At 40.7% G+C, this 15,848-nt stretch overlaps 1 protein-coding gene across 1 annotated transcript in view; it reads right to left on the minus strand.

Annotated features, from left to right (window-relative positions):
- The window catches only part of zbtb47b (zinc finger and BTB domain containing 47b), a 30,342-nt gene extending 20,444 nt beyond the window's left edge, over positions 1 to 9,898 (minus strand). The window contains exon 1 of the mRNA XM_033638662.2: positions 9,624 to 9,898. Coding sequence (XP_033494553.2) covers positions 9,624 to 9,626 — 3 coding nt within the window. The 5' untranslated portion in view covers positions 9,627 to 9,898. The remainder of the gene's footprint in view (positions 1 to 9,623) is intronic.
- Between the last annotated feature and the right edge of the window lie 5,950 nt (positions 9,899 to 15,848).

The raw sequence follows: 15,848 nt of genomic DNA on the forward strand, positions 1-15,848 counted from the left end.
CTTAACAAAGATGCAAATCAACCACAGAGCAGGGCAAAATGTCTACAAACACACACAAAATGACCACAAGATGCAAAAGAACTACAAAGACACGCAAAACTACCACAAGATACAAAGCAACCTTGTAGTCTGGGTGTCTCGCTCCAATGTAAGAGGGGTGGGGGGGGGGCCTTTTATATGTCTGTGCTGTTGTCTCATAATCCGTCCATGTGTCTAGTGGAAGATTTCTCCTCTGTCTGCAGCACTCCCTCCTCTCCTCTCTAAATCCAATCAGCACAGAGACCCAGTGCTGACCTTGAGGTAGAAGAAGCATATACAGTAGATGCACGAGCACATCCACCCACACGTCTGCAACCCTGACCGCCCATGCATGTGCACCTGCATCATAATCATGCATTTGTGCCCACGTCAGTAAACAGAAAATAAAGAATTCTGGCATGTGTGTGATGATGATGACACTGCTGATGCAAGCAAAGAGAGGATCTGAATGTGCCTGGATTCACATTATGCCGTTATCAAACGTGTTGCTCTCGCATAGACGAGCCAGATTGGTAATAGCACAAGTGACAAGGTCTCACTTTTAACAAGCCCTGCGGCGATCATTACAGCACTATGATAAAAAATGCTAATAAAAATCAATGTTCATGACTAAAGTGGGGAGCCACAGCGGCGGGTGGCAGCATGCTCACTGCCGAGGTCACACATGGCACAGTCACATGCACAGGCACATTAAAGTAGAGTTTAATACTCACTGGGATGGCAATGTTTATCGGATAATAACGGTATTAGGGAGGATAGTTACACCTTGTGATATGAGGCTATGGGATTATATAATCCAGGAAATTAGTGGTGCATGTGATGCAGATTGGTGGAAACTCAACCATCATAAATCATCAAAATTATGAGACTCTGGGATATCTAAATCTAAAACTAAGTTTGGTGGTCTGCTGGTAGTGTAAAGTGGGATTTTAGAGCTTTGTGGCTGAGACCAGCGTCCTGCTGAAAACTACGCTATGATAAAACAGATGAGGGTGAACCAAAACAGTAAAATTTTGGCCTGAAAAATCAAAAAAAGTAGCCAAAACAATGCTTCAGATAATGCTGTGTTCATCAGTAGGCGCGGCCCCATTCACATTACACAATTATTCAATCCATTGTTGTTACAAAATTATTGACTATAGCTGATTTAAGGTTACGGAGAGGTCATCGCCAAACGTTATAGAAGAGCAGCACTAAATCACAGGAGTACCCCTTTAAAGGGACAGTTCAACCAGAAATCATATCTCTTCACTGTAGTGCAATGTATCAGTCTAGATCCTGGGTCTTCAACAGGGGGTCTTTGACCCTTAGGGGGACGTCAGAGTTACTGTAGTAGGGCCACCAAATCACCTCTTGATGATTTAACTTAAGTTTAATCAGGAACACTTTAGTCAAAGAAAACTTTATTTCCATTTGCAGTATGATATTTGGCGGTATGGCTCTGTTCTGGGGCCTCTCTACCTTTCCTTGGGCCTATGCAGAAAGCCTCTTCCACCCGCCTACGTGGGAAGCCTAAGACAGAGAGAACACACCTCTTGTGCAAATGAGGAAAGCCTGAGGCAGACAGAGCACACCTCCCTGCCCTTCCATGTGCCTACATGGAAAGCCTAATGCAGGGAAGACCCCCCAGGAACAGAAAAGAGCAGCATCAATGAGGTTTCTCTGCGTAGCTATTTTTTTTTCGGATGACGGATTAAAACAACACACCTGAGAAAATTAAATAAGGCACCTACACATGCTGACTTAACAGCAACAGGCAGTCAGAAACAAGAGAAGACCAAAAAATATTCAGAAAATTATCTCTAGTCCAATTTTATACAGTATATGTAGTAGGGGGTCCCTGCTGTGTCTCTTTCAGGGGTCCTTGGCCTGAAAAACATTGAAGACCCCTGATCTAGACTGTTTCGATGTCACTTACAGAGTGTTGGAGATATCTGCCTTCCTTCCAGAAATCATGACCCAGTTACTCAAGATAATCCAGAGATCTTGTCGCTAGCAGCTTTACGTGGGAACTATTTTCTTTCAACTGAACTACATTCATATCATCGCACAGAAGGAAGTGTGCATCTACTCATGGATGAAAAGTTTGTGCTTGTGACAGCACAAGATGTAAACATCAAGCATTCTCCTTGGCTGAGCTGTAACGTTAGCTAGCTCAGTGGTGCTAGGTGAGCTAGCAGCGGATGCAGCTGCTTTCTGCTCGATGATGTGGCAGGTGTAGGTCGGTAGACAGAAAATAGTTCCTACATGAAACTGCTTACAACAAGGTCTGTGGATTATCTTGAGTAACCGGGTCATGACTTCTGGAGAGAGACACTGCTGTTGAGTTTTTTCAAATGTATTTTCTGTGAGCACCACAAGCAGAGTGCCATCTAGTTCCATTGTATTTGAGAGAAGACAGACATCTCTACAGCTGATATCTCCAACACTGCATCTTACACCAAAACATTCTAGAGGAAAAATATGTGTTTTTGATTTGGGGATGAACTCTAACTTTAATTAAGAATATAGCCGGCTGATTATTCAGTAATTATTGTTATTGATGAAGACATTTTCCAGGGTGAAAAAGAGTCAAATGAACTCTATATGACAAACTGAACTTCCTTATAAAAACTGAATGAGATTCCAGGTGAAATGTACAGCAGGACAATTTCAGATACAGCAAAAGGCAAATCCTAAATTACTTTAAAATGAGCTGCTGGTTATTCAGTTTCCTCTTTCCACTACTTTAGCTAATTATTTTATTCCCCTCAGCCCATTAAAACATTTCACTTTCTTAACCACAGCATTCACTGCTGGCTGCAATTAATAAAGACAATATTATCTGCATTAGTGCTGCTCTAATCCTAGACATCCAATCTCCCCCTCCACACTGTAGGCTTTTCCCTGTCCTAATCTGGCAGTTTGGACTTGCCCCAGCCGTGCCCTGGTGCAGCTCTCCACCAGCTTTCACCATTAGTTTTAAATACATTTCCATCTATATGTTAATGCAACCACAGGTGACAAGTCAATCTACAACTGATACGCGTTTACCCGAGCATGAAATTGGGATGCACAAACAAAAATAAGGATGAGAACAGCATGAGCAGCATCTTGGCGATGCACAGTACATTAAAATTTGACAGCGTGAGCAGGATTGCCTCGGCTGCATGATTTGCAAAGTCCTTTTCCCCGGCTCGTCCTTTGAATGTGCTGGACAACAGTGTGTTTTATCAGTTGGGTAAAGCTGGGGACCAGTGTGTGTGAGAGTGTGTGACGCCCAATCAGAAGTGATGTTGAAAGAAGACATCAACCAGTGGTCGTCTGGAGATGAGACGACTCTGACGAGCAGTTGGATAATCAAAGGAGCTGCCTGGAGGCGGGTGTGGGGCAGCGATGAGGTTAGAGCGTCCGCACTGAAGCTCTGCCAGGAAGTTTGTGTCTGGGCCAATGAGCTGGGAGAGGAAGCGCTGAGTCAGGAAGCCTGGCCAAGAGAGAGGCCCGTGGTGCTGGCATCTCCTCCTCACACACACACACATGTTACAACGCTTCACACACCACCGCTCTGCTGGAGTCATAACACACTGTTCCCAAGCCAGCACCGCACACGCATGTGCACAACGGCGGCCGCACACACTCGCCTGCTGTGCATGCATTCATCAGTAAAGCACAGAGATGTGACGCCTAATACCTGTGGCACAATAAAGTGTGGAGGGTTGTACAAGCAGAGACATAACAACAGTTGTATGTCAGACAAAATCAAGTCAGTGGAGGGACCAAATCTGATTTGTCCAAATATACGACACAAAGAGTGAAAGATGCACCTTTGAAGTGATGTATTAGAGACAAAAGATCATTGTGATGTGGAGCAGCGAGCAGGTGCAGACATACCCGAAGGCAATTACACGGGATGAAACTGTGATATCTTCATTATCCCTTTCATAGCATGACACACAGAGAGAAGAGGCTAACACAAGACTCTAAAGAGCTCCTTATCACAGGAATCTCTCCGGTGTGGCAATACTCTTTCTGTGTGTGTGTGTGTGTGTGTGTGTGTGTGTGTGTGGAGGCAGTTGATATGTTTGATGAGAAGGTCAGAGAGGACGAAGAGGAAAAAGAGGTAGAGGAGGAGCATCGGCTTTCTATAGCTGCAACCAATCAATGGACGATAGAGAAAGAATGAGCATGAGCTTAAAGGAATAGTTCGACAATTGGGGAATGACTTTATCTTGCTTTCTGGTGGAGAGCTGGACAAAAAGATTGGTATCACTCTCATAACTGTGCACTGAGTATGGAGCCAACAAGCGGTTAGCTTAGCTTAGCTTAGCTTAGCACAAAGACTAGAAACAGGGGGAAACAGCTAGCTTGTTTAGTGGTAACAAACTCTCCCTACTAGCACTTCACACTGTTTTACAATAGGTTATGTGACAAATCCTCAGCTCCAATAGATGGGCCTGTTTTCCTGGCTGATCTCTCTGTTACAGGATGCAGGTCAAACAGTCGTCATTAACCTCAGGGGCCACACCTGGGCCCGGTGTGCTTCAGGATATAAAAGCTCACCACCTTCCAACAGAAGCTCCCTCTTCCCCCACGGCGTAGCTGCTGTTCTTTTTGTTTTCTATTGACATGTCCACACATGCAGACATGTTTGATTACTGCCTTTCACATTTATTTGGCTTTTTATTGTTATTTTGTAAACGGATAAGCTTTTAACGGCTTGTACACTCTTCTCGTCTGCCATCGTTGCAGCCTAAGATCCGGTTGTAGCACTCTTGGCGAGGAGCAGCAACTTCCTGAAGAAACTGTCTGACACATAACCCCCGTAAAACAGCAAATAGTTTGGTTTTTGGATGCCTTAAATAAAGTGATATAAAGTGCTTTATTATTGAGCTTTACACTTGTTGGTAGGCATATTTTTTTTTTACCTTTGAACTGAGCCAGGCTAGCTGTTTCCCCATTTCCAGTCTTTATGCTAAGCTAACTAGCTGCTAGCTGTAGCTTAATGTACAGTTATGAGAGTGGTGCCCATCTTCTCATATAAAATTCTGTAAGATATGGAATAAGTGTAGTTCCCAACGGTGTTAATTTCGTTCTCGAAAACTATAACGAAAAATGTTCATGAGCGACCATTTTTCCTTGACTAGGACGAGCTAAAAATAGTTCTTTGATAATAAAAACTATGAGGAAATGTAGGCCTCTCTGTAGTTTTTGTTGACGAGACTAAAATGTTACTGGCTGGCTATCGAACATTCAGATTGCATGATATTTTCCCCCAGTTGTGCGTCTAGTCTGTATGTCAAAACAGCTATTGGTGAAATCGGTTAGGGGGATGTGATCAGATTTCTAGAATCCGAGCCATGCTGGTGATGATGTCCCAAGCTGACAGTGAGTTAAAGGCAACAACATGATGGCCTCAATCTAAAAAGAGTTTGGTATAACAGCATAAGCAGCTACGGGAAATGAATGAATGAGACTATCTCAACACGTTTAAAAATCGCAATAATATTGTATCATGACTAAAATATTGTGACATTATATCGTGGAGCTTCTGGTGATTCCCACCCCTAGTAACAGTATATGGAGAGAGCTATAAATTAGGTGGGAAGAAAACGACCAACCTGGAGAAACACTTGAAGGTGCGAAGCCCTGCTATTTATGCCACGGTAAGTTAGCTAAATGTAACATTAAATGATAAGTCCTGATGTTAGCTATGCATATCAATTTGCTAATGTTAAGTCAATATTACAAAGGTAGTCAGCTATGGTGCGGCCGTGGCTCAGAGATAAAGCAGGTCGTCCACCGATTGGAAGATCAGCAACTCGATCCTCAAGCCCCCCTCAAGCCCACATGTTGAAGCATCCTTGGGCAAGATACTCAACCCCATGAAGGCGATGGCTGTTCCATTGGTGTGTGAGAGTGTGTGAATGCATACTGAGTAGCAGTAGACATCATGTATTGTAGCCTCAGCTATACAACCACAGTCCATTTATCTTTTTTTTTTAGTTTAGGATATCGGTATTAACCTAACTGAATTAGTTTACAGAGAGAAAACGTTTTGACTAAAAGTGATGACTTAAAGTTAATGACTTTTCATCGACTAAAACTATGGAGAACAAAAATGAATACAAATGTGATTAATCTAATGTGACTACAACTAACAAACATTTTCAAAACCTCAAATTAATATTTTAATATATTTTGTGATGATAACGAGAATATTTTTCGTCCTGATCTGCATCTTTATTTCGTAACATCCGTAGCTGATGACAAAGATAAGCAGCTACAAAATGGATAATGATGTAATTCCTGAAAGAAAAAAAAAAAAAAAATTAATCTGTGTGTACAACTCAACGTGAAACAAATATTTGCCATGACTATCAGATCAAGGATCCCTTCTTTCCTGCTTGGCAGTTCTCTGAAAACAGCATGAAAACTCATTCCCATCTGCTTTAAAGCTCCTCCTAAGTCTCTCCCTCTCTGGCCTGAATTCAGCTAAAAGCTATAAGAACACTTTAGATGGCAAACTCTCTTAATATCTTTAAATGCCTGACAATGAAAGGCTAATAGAAATCCTCATATCAAATTGTATGAAAAGAAAAAGCTGTTTGGTCTCTTTGATAACGGAGTTCAAAGTCTTTTTTTTTTTTTTTAAGTGCCACGGGGGTTAAATTAGAGTAACTGTTTTCCCCAGATGAAAAGACATTGATGTTGGCGGCAGAAACAATAAAAATGTGAATTTATTCAGAGTGTAACATCAACCCCAGTTACTTTGAACAAACTTGTGCCATTTAAACCCACAAGAACAAAAGAAACCTTACATAAGCTCAGAGAGTTTGACCTTGCTCTCTGCAGCCTTGTCCACTGCTCTTAATCTCAGGGGCATAAATTAGCAGCACCTACAGTATGGTCCGAGTTTCCAAGGAGAGCGGCCTCCTACCAGGGGCCGAGGATGTCTGCTGGAGTTTGTTGCTGGGGCTGGGGAATGGCTGCACTTGTCACAAGGACTAAAGACAGTTTCCTCGCTCAGCACCAAGAGACAGTGACGCCTCAAAGTCAAGGGTGGGCAGGAATGCCCTGAATAGGCAGTTACGTAAAACTCACAGCACCCTGTGAGGATAGAGAAGGAGCTACTCAGGACCTGACAATGCTTGCTGGAAAACACAGTGTCAGATGGCCCAAAGTGTGCAGTAAAATCAGACAGATTTACATTTCTACAAATTAAGAGAAAAACAGAAACAATCATTCGAATACGGGATTATATACAGAGGGCACCCCAACCCTCCTGTACAGGAGCAACACCCACAGATTCAAAGACACACAAAATGACTGCAAAACCACTGCAAGCAACATAAAGGCATTGGTCATGTCGTTGGTGTGTCCCTATATGGTCATTTTGAGTCTAGTCGTACTCGTTATGTGTTTCAAGTTCGTCGTTTTACTTATTTTGTCACTTATTTTGCATCTATTTTACATGTTACATGTCTCTTTTTTAGTTGTTTTGCATCTCTTGTTATTCACATTGCATCTTTTTGCATTTTTTACACTTGTTTTGTGTCTTTTTTTAAGTCGCTTTGCATCTTTTTCCTCTCATTTCATGTCTCTTTTCAGTCATTATACATTCATTTTTACTCATTTTGTGTTTCTTTGTGGTTGTTTTGTGTCTATTTTTAGTAATTTGCATGTTTTTGCATCTATTTTTACTTGTTTTGCATCTCTTTTCAGTCATTATACATAAATTTTAACTCATTTTTTGTGTCTCTGTGGTTGTTTTGTGTCTATTTTTAGTCTTTCTCTATCTTTTTGCGTCTATTTTTATTCATTTTGTGTCTATGTGTGGATGATTTGTGTCTGTCATTAGTCATTTTGCATCTTTTTTTACTTGTTTTGTGTCTCTTTTTAGTCATTATGCATCAATTTTGACTAGTTTTGTCTTTCTTTATGGTTGTTTTGCATTCATTTTTAATCATTTTGCATCATTTTGCATCTATTTTTACTTGTTTAGTGTCTTTTTATGGTTGTTTTGTGTCTCTTTTTTAGTCATTTTGATCTTTTTGCATCTATTTCTACTCATTTTTTTCTCTGTTTAGTAGCTATGCATCTATTTTTACTCATTTCATGTCTCTTTATGGTTGTTTTATGTCTTTTTTTTAGTCGTTTTACATCTTTTTGCATCTATTTTTACTCATTTTAAATCTCTTTTTAGTCATCATGCATCCATTTTTATGTGTTTTGTGTCTCTTTGTGGTTGTTTTGTATCTCTCTTTAGTCAATTTGCATCTACTTTTACTTGTTTTCTGTCTCTCTGTGGGTGATTTATGTATCTTTATAGTTGTTTTATTGACTTTCCAACAAGAAATATGAACAGTCACGTCACACAGAGGCTCTGGTCCAAGAACCCTCAGACCATTTGGGCCCCTGGGCCTGTGCCCAGTAGGCCTGTTCAGTAATCCATCCATCCAATATAAAGGAGTTTATGGAGGTGAGGCTATTGATAAAAACCAAATTAGCAGGGACTAATCCGCTTTTGTTGTCAACAAAGTAATTGCAGAAATTATCTGGGGCATGCTTACCAAAACAGTCAAAAGATACAGTATCTCTGATCACCGGCGCACTGCATCCGCTGAGCACATTTTGTCTATTGCAGCTTACTCTCATGCCCGCACAGAAGAAGTAAAAAAGCAAATAGAAAAAAGGGAAGGAAAGCATACCCAAACCTCTCTCTCCCTCTTTGCTCCCACCAGAAGCCACCCAGCGAGCACCAGGGCTAACCCCGCTGACCTGACCCAGATATTAACCCAAGCCTCCAGATGTGAACGCGCGCTGGGATTACTCCACCACTGCATCAAGCTCCACATGCTTTCCTAATGAGGCATCCTAATATGACCCTGGAGACAGAGCGGACTGTCTGCCTCACTATCTGCCTCTATTCCCATAACTCTATCAGTCTGTCTGTGCAGGATCATCTTCATATAATGAAGGGGGAATAAAAACATCATGGAGTCTGCTTGGAAATGCTCATGAATAATGGTCACTGAGGGATATTAGTGTGTCAAAGTGAGACAAAAGAAGCAGACAACAATAAATAGTCCTGCTTTGACTGTCAGACACGAGTATTATTTGCTAGGACACTTCACGCAGTCCTGCCTGAGTGTCACCTGCAACAAAGTGAAGTTATGAAGACATGAGGAGTGACATCTGAGGAGAATCTAATGTATGCATGAATGTCACAGCCTTGCAAACTTGTCCTGGAGAAAAGGACTTCCTCTCATCCTGTCCACATTCGCACCAGTCACGACCTGAGCCCTTTTTTTTTTTGCAGGAGCGCCCTGATATGAAAGAATTTAACTCCTTCTCTGCATCAATGTAGCTATTGTAGCCATTGCATTCTTTCAGCAGCTTCAATTTCCAACTTGTGCCGTGTCGGCAAGTTACAAACTTCAGGATCCAAAGCACAAAATACACGGTGTGACAGCCGGTGGTACACACACACACAAGGAGGCACAAGTGTGGTAAGTTTGATCGGCCTGCTAAGTAGCTCAAATTTGCAAGAGATCAAAGAGGGACAAAAAATAAACAAAAATGCAGCGCTGTGCTGTGGAGCTCACCATTTTGATCCCGCGTTTCGAGGCTCAAAGGAGTCCCAGAATAACTCCTTTCGCACCAGTTTTCCCTCCGCCATGAAAATGACCGTTGAATTGTCACATTTCTTCAGTTTGTGCCTTATCCTCAATCTTTTTTCCCCCCGTGCTGCTGTAGCATTCAGACAGACAAAAATGCAGAGGCTGCTTTTGCAGAAGGAATTGGTGATTGGAGCTCGGGGATCATATGGGCTTTTTGTCAGACGGTTTTAAAGGGACACGGTACTGTTTAATGTGGAGTTGCGAGACAGGCGCATTTCTTTGTACTGTACTTGGATTTTTTTTTATTTTATTGTTGGCATGTGCAGGAGGACTGGGAAGGGCACGCAGCCATATGGCGCAAAACCCCAGTGCGCTTCCTCTGGCTGTGCGCTCGTGCAACAGTGTGACGTCATACGGGCACTCCGCAGACAGATGCAGAGGTCGGAGAGTTCAATTATTTCCCATGTTGAATAAGTCATAGTAACTTCATTTACACACAATACTTCCTGGTTTCGCAAGGGATGTTTTATCTGCACACAGTTTGATGTAAACACAAAGGAAATCAAATTTAAATGATTATCTCACACTCCAATTAAAATAGCCTAATGTAATGTGTAAACCCTCACACCATATCCTCCTCATGGTCCCTTGGACTATGATGAGGTATTTGGTAATTTGATCAACCACAAATGTAATGAATATACACCATATAAGCTTCAAAATAAAAGTAAAGGTGTTGAAACCAAGGGTGGATTATTGAACGGGCCTAATGTGCACAGGCCCACAGTGTCAGGGTCCCCCTGGCTTTCATCTGTAAAATGTCACTTTAATTAACACCAAACGGAGAGAGACACAAAATAACCACAATGAGACACATGATAACTACAAAAAAGGGCAAAACAACCAAAAAGAGACACAAAATGACCACAGAAGGGGGCAAAGCAACTAAATGACTAGAAAGACACACAAAATAACCATAGAAATGGACAAAACAACCTCAGGAAGAGACACAAAATGATTACAAAGACAGACAAAATAACCTCAGACAAGGGGATTCAAAATGACCACAAAGAGACACAAAATGTCCACAAAGAGACACAAAATGACTACAAAGAGACACAAAATGACCACAAAGAGACACAAAATGACTTCAAAGAGACACAAAATGTCCACAAAGAGGCACAAAATGACTTCAAAGAGACACACAATCACCAGAAAAACACACAAAATGACTTCAAAGAGACACAAAATGACCACAAAGAGACACAAAATGACTTCAAAGAGACACAAAATGTCCACAAAGAGACACAAAATGACTTCAAAGAGACACACAATCACCAGAAAAACACACAAAATGACTTCAAAGAGACACAAAATGTCCACAAAGAGACACAAAATGACCACAAAGAGACACAAAATGACCACAAAAACACAAAATGGCTTCAAAGACACACAAAATGACCACAAAGAGACACAAAATGTCCACAAAGAGGCACAAAATGACCACAAAGAGACACAAAATGACTTCAAAGAGACACAAAATGTCCACAAAGAGGCACAAAATGACTTCAAAGACACACAAAATGTCTACAAAGAGACACAAAATGACCACAAAAACACAAAATGGCTTCAAAGACACACAAAATGACCACAAAGAGACACAAAATGTCCACAAAGAGGCACAAAATGACCACAAAGAGACACAAAATGACTTCAAAGAGACACAAAATGTCCACAAAGAGGCACAAAATGACTTCAAAGACACACAAAATGTCTACAAAGAGACACAAAATGACTTCAAAGAGATACACAATCACCAGAAAAACACACAAAATGACTTCAAAGAGACACAAAATGTCCACAAAGAGACACAAAATGACTTCAAAGAGACACACAATCACCACAAAGACACACAAAATGTCCACAAAGAGACACAAAATGACCACAAAAACACACAAAATGGCTTCAAAGACACACAAAATGACCACAAAAACACCCAAAATGACTACAAAGAGACACAAAATGACCACAAAAACACCCAAAATGACTTCAAAGAGACACAAAATGACCACAAAGAGGTACAAAATGACCACAAAAACACCCAAAATGACTACAAAGAGACACAAAATGACCACAAAAACACCCAAAATGACTACAAAGAGACACAAAATGACCACAAAAACACCCAAAATGACTTCAAAGAGACACAAAATGACCACAAAGAGGTACAAAATGACCACAAAAACACCCAAAATGACTACAAAGAGACACAAAATGACCACAAAAACACCCAAAATGACTTCAAAGAGACACAAAATGACCACAAAGAGGTACAAAATGACCACAAAGAGACACAAAATGTCCACAAAAACACACAAAATGACTACAAAGAGCCACAAAATGACTACAGAGAGACACAAAATGACCACAAAGACAGAAAAAACAACTACAGCGATGCAAAAGAAGACAAAAAAACAAAGCTAGATATTAACTCAGGGCCCTTCTGCATGACAAGACCTCGACATCAGGAGCATACATATAGACACTGGTTGCACTGGGGGGCCTATAGAGAGAGTAGGCCCTCCAACAATGTGTTGTTGCCACCTTAAATATGTGTTCAAAGAATAACTCTCATTAAATCAAAAACAGTGCCATTTGCTATATATGCCCTTGAAAAAGGCAAACCCATCTCTGTCATGTTTTTTTTTTGTAAAATAGTCAGTAGCATATATCACAAAATTATATGCTTAATCCAAATAAACTATAATAAACTATTAAAATTGTTAAATTAAATTAATCATTTCTCATTTTCTTTGGTATTGTTGGTGATATACAGGCATGCAGTGATGATCGCTGACTAATATGTATGTTAGTATTTTCCAATGTCATGTCTCTGATCATGTGATAATATGATATTGTACACTATCTGGCCTATCAATTATCTAAGAGTTTGCACTGCATCCACTAGTGTGATATGTGGTGTTTATAGTTTGGCTCTGTTGTCTGGCTGAATGCTGTGTTTTATATTTATGTGTATTCAAGTGAAGCAGTGTTTGTCAAATACATACTGTTTGTACAAATGCTTGAAAAATGACTTATAAACAATAAATAATTAAAATAGTTAACGATTCATTTTCTAACACAAAACATGGAGCCTCCATGCCTCCTGCAGTTTTGGGGCCCCGGGGGGCCGTTGCCCACTTTGCACAGATAGTAATTCAGCTTTGCCTTGAACCCCCTGAAGGATCCTTGGGCCCGACTGCCATTGCTCACTCCTGAGCAGACTGTATAGAGCAAAAGTCAATACGCTCATAACAAGGTGGGAAAAAAATTGATCGCAACCTGGAGCAGGTCCCATTCATCACCTCATGTCCAGGACTCGGGGTGGATATGGAAAAGCTGAGCCGTCAAACCCCAGACTGACAAACATCTTCAAACACATTTCGCCTTAGAAGCTTTTTTGTTCGGGGGGTAGGGGTGTAAACAAAGTAATTGTGTAGTTTGGATTGCTCCACCAACAAAGAAAGTGTTCAATATTTCATATCTTGTGCTGTTAAACATTTCAGACAAGGAGAAATTGGAGAAGAGAAATTGTGTGAAATGTGAACCATCTATTTCCCCAAAAAGTGACAGCAGGCTAATGATTTTTCCTCCTGAAACACAAGGCACTGAACTCAAATGAAACTTCCATGTCCTGAAAGAGCCTGAAAATCATTTTTGAGCCACATTAAACACCTGCTTGTTAACAAAAAGGTTACTGTAGGACATACTTTGCAAAGGCAACACTATTCCAATCCTGCATCAGTGATGTAAAGGTGAGGCATGAGTAACAACCTTTCTAACTTGTGTCTACTAGTCTCAGTTTATGACCTCAGTGTGGACCTGAGTTTACATACATATGTTCAGATACACTTACACCTACATATAACCTAGCATATTAATAACATATGAATTAAAGATACACATTAGCCAGTGACTTTCACCTGCAAAATGTCACTCAGATTAACACTGAGCGACCAGGAAGAGACTCAATAGCCCTGTTTCCACCGAGCAGTACGGTACAGTTCAGTTCAGCTCACTTTTTTCCGTTTCCACTGTGAAAAGTTGTAGACGGTACCAACAGAACTGTTCCATATCGTCCCCATTTTTGGTCCCCCCTCTGTTGGGGTACCTAGCACACAGATCTGGTGCTAAAAGGTGGAGCTGAGCACACTGCAGTCTGTTGATTGGTCAACAGAGGACGGTCACTCTGCTCAGGGCTGAGTTGTGGCTGGTTTTGAGGCTCGTGTAACCACTGTTCATAGTGTGGTGAGTTTTATTAGTAAACTGTAACTATAAAATGAAAGGGTGTTTTGCTGCCTCTCACAGCAGCTGGAGTCTGAGAAAAAATAATTTAATTAACTGACCCGACTGCCGGCGACTTTTAAGGTGGAACGTTAACTTGTAAAGTTACTCAATGTATGAGCTAATGAGGTGAATCCATCAACACACCTTACATTTCAATGTGACAACTTTGACCATTACCTTAGCTTTTATTGTCTTCTCGGATGACATATGCTTTTAGTAATGAGTGGATTATGTGAACTGCATATATTCTAATCCCCACTCTGAGAAAAAGAAAAGCGTCAGAGAGTGTTGTTCCTGAGGGCTCCGACAACACTGAACCCCTGAGCTTGCCTGAGAAGGACTAAATGCACAAACCTGCTATTTCTAAATATCCCATGGAGAGAGACTCTCACTGCAGCCTGTTTTATTTTGGTCTGAAAATGTTGGCGTGCAGCCTCGTTCTGTGGACGATAAATGAGGTGCAGACTTCCATCTGTGTCACTGGTAATGAGGAAATACAGTGAGTGCTGGACGGAGCAGTGAGTGACAACAACCTCGCCCACATTTAAGGGTACTGATTGCGGTTCAAACCCTAAACAAACCTAGGGTCTAGGTACCATGTCTGAAGGGTTACTTTTGGTTCCAGAGGTACCATACCGAAAGTGTTTGGTAGAAATGGGGCTAAAGTCACCATAAATAGATGCAAAGAAACACAATACAACTACAAAAAGTGGCAAAAACAACCACAAATAGAAACAAAACTACAAAAAGACAAAGAAATTACCTCTCAAAGAGGCAAAACCACCACAAAATCTGTGTCTTCCTTCCATGTAGGAGAGGTGGTGAGGCCTTTTGCATATCTGTGCCCAGGGACCCATTGTCTAATGATCCACCTGTGCAAAGAGGTTTAAGTATGAATTTTACAAAAAATTAAAAAACTGACAAATGTAAGAAGAAATCTACCTTTAATTAGAAACTAAAATATATTTTCCCTTATACCATTCATCATCTTTTGATCTATCATATTAGTCTTTCTAACATTAGGAACTACTGCTTTAGGTTTTTCTGTTCTTTTTAGGTTAAATTCAGACTTTAGCATTCAGCAGAAGTCCCCCAGTAACTTGTGAAATATTTTGGACACTAAAATATGTAAAAAAAAAAAAAAAAAAAAAAACCCAACTTTATAACCTCCCTGTCAGCATCAATTTATTTTACCCACGTGTGCAGCATGTGATGTATTCTGCAATAAAACAGCATGCTTGTATGAACTGTGTGGGAGCCATCCATACCAAACAGGCCTGAGCAGCAGATGTATTCAGTGCCTGTGCTCCTGCTCGCAGATAAAAAATAGACAGTCACTGTAGCAATTCAAAAGGATGTGTATCTGATGGTTTGTAGCATGCAGCTCACAAAAGCTCCTGAGAGACAGGAGCTCACACACCAAGTTTTAAGTGTTAAGTATAAAGTGTACGCACGTATGAGAGAAGAAGGAACCAAAGTTTCAATTAGTTGTAAGTGGGATGAATAATTTAATGAAGTCTTTGCTTCCTTTTTTCTTTTTCCAATGAGGTGAAACTATAGTTGTGCATTAATCTAATTCTACTAATTACATGACATTTAATAGGAAAAATGATTCTGTAAGAACAAACTACAATTACAATTTTGTCAGTCCATTTATAGAGTTTGACATGAGTATAATAAATAGACTTTAATCAGGTGGGATGAAGATAGTGTAGAGCAGGTCAGTGGATTAATCTCACACAAGCTGCAGTTCTGAATTGAAAGGTAGATGGCGCCATTGTTGAGGTACATTTTCTCCAACTCCATAAGCCAACACCTCTATATGATGACCCACTGTGTGTGCACGTGAGGAGAAACAGAGGC

Source organism: Epinephelus lanceolatus, chromosome 20 (genome assembly GCF_041903045.1).
Source record: "Epinephelus lanceolatus isolate andai-2023 chromosome 20, ASM4190304v1, whole genome shotgun sequence".
NCBI classification, from domain to species: domain Eukaryota; kingdom Metazoa; phylum Chordata; class Actinopteri; order Perciformes; family Serranidae; genus Epinephelus; species Epinephelus lanceolatus.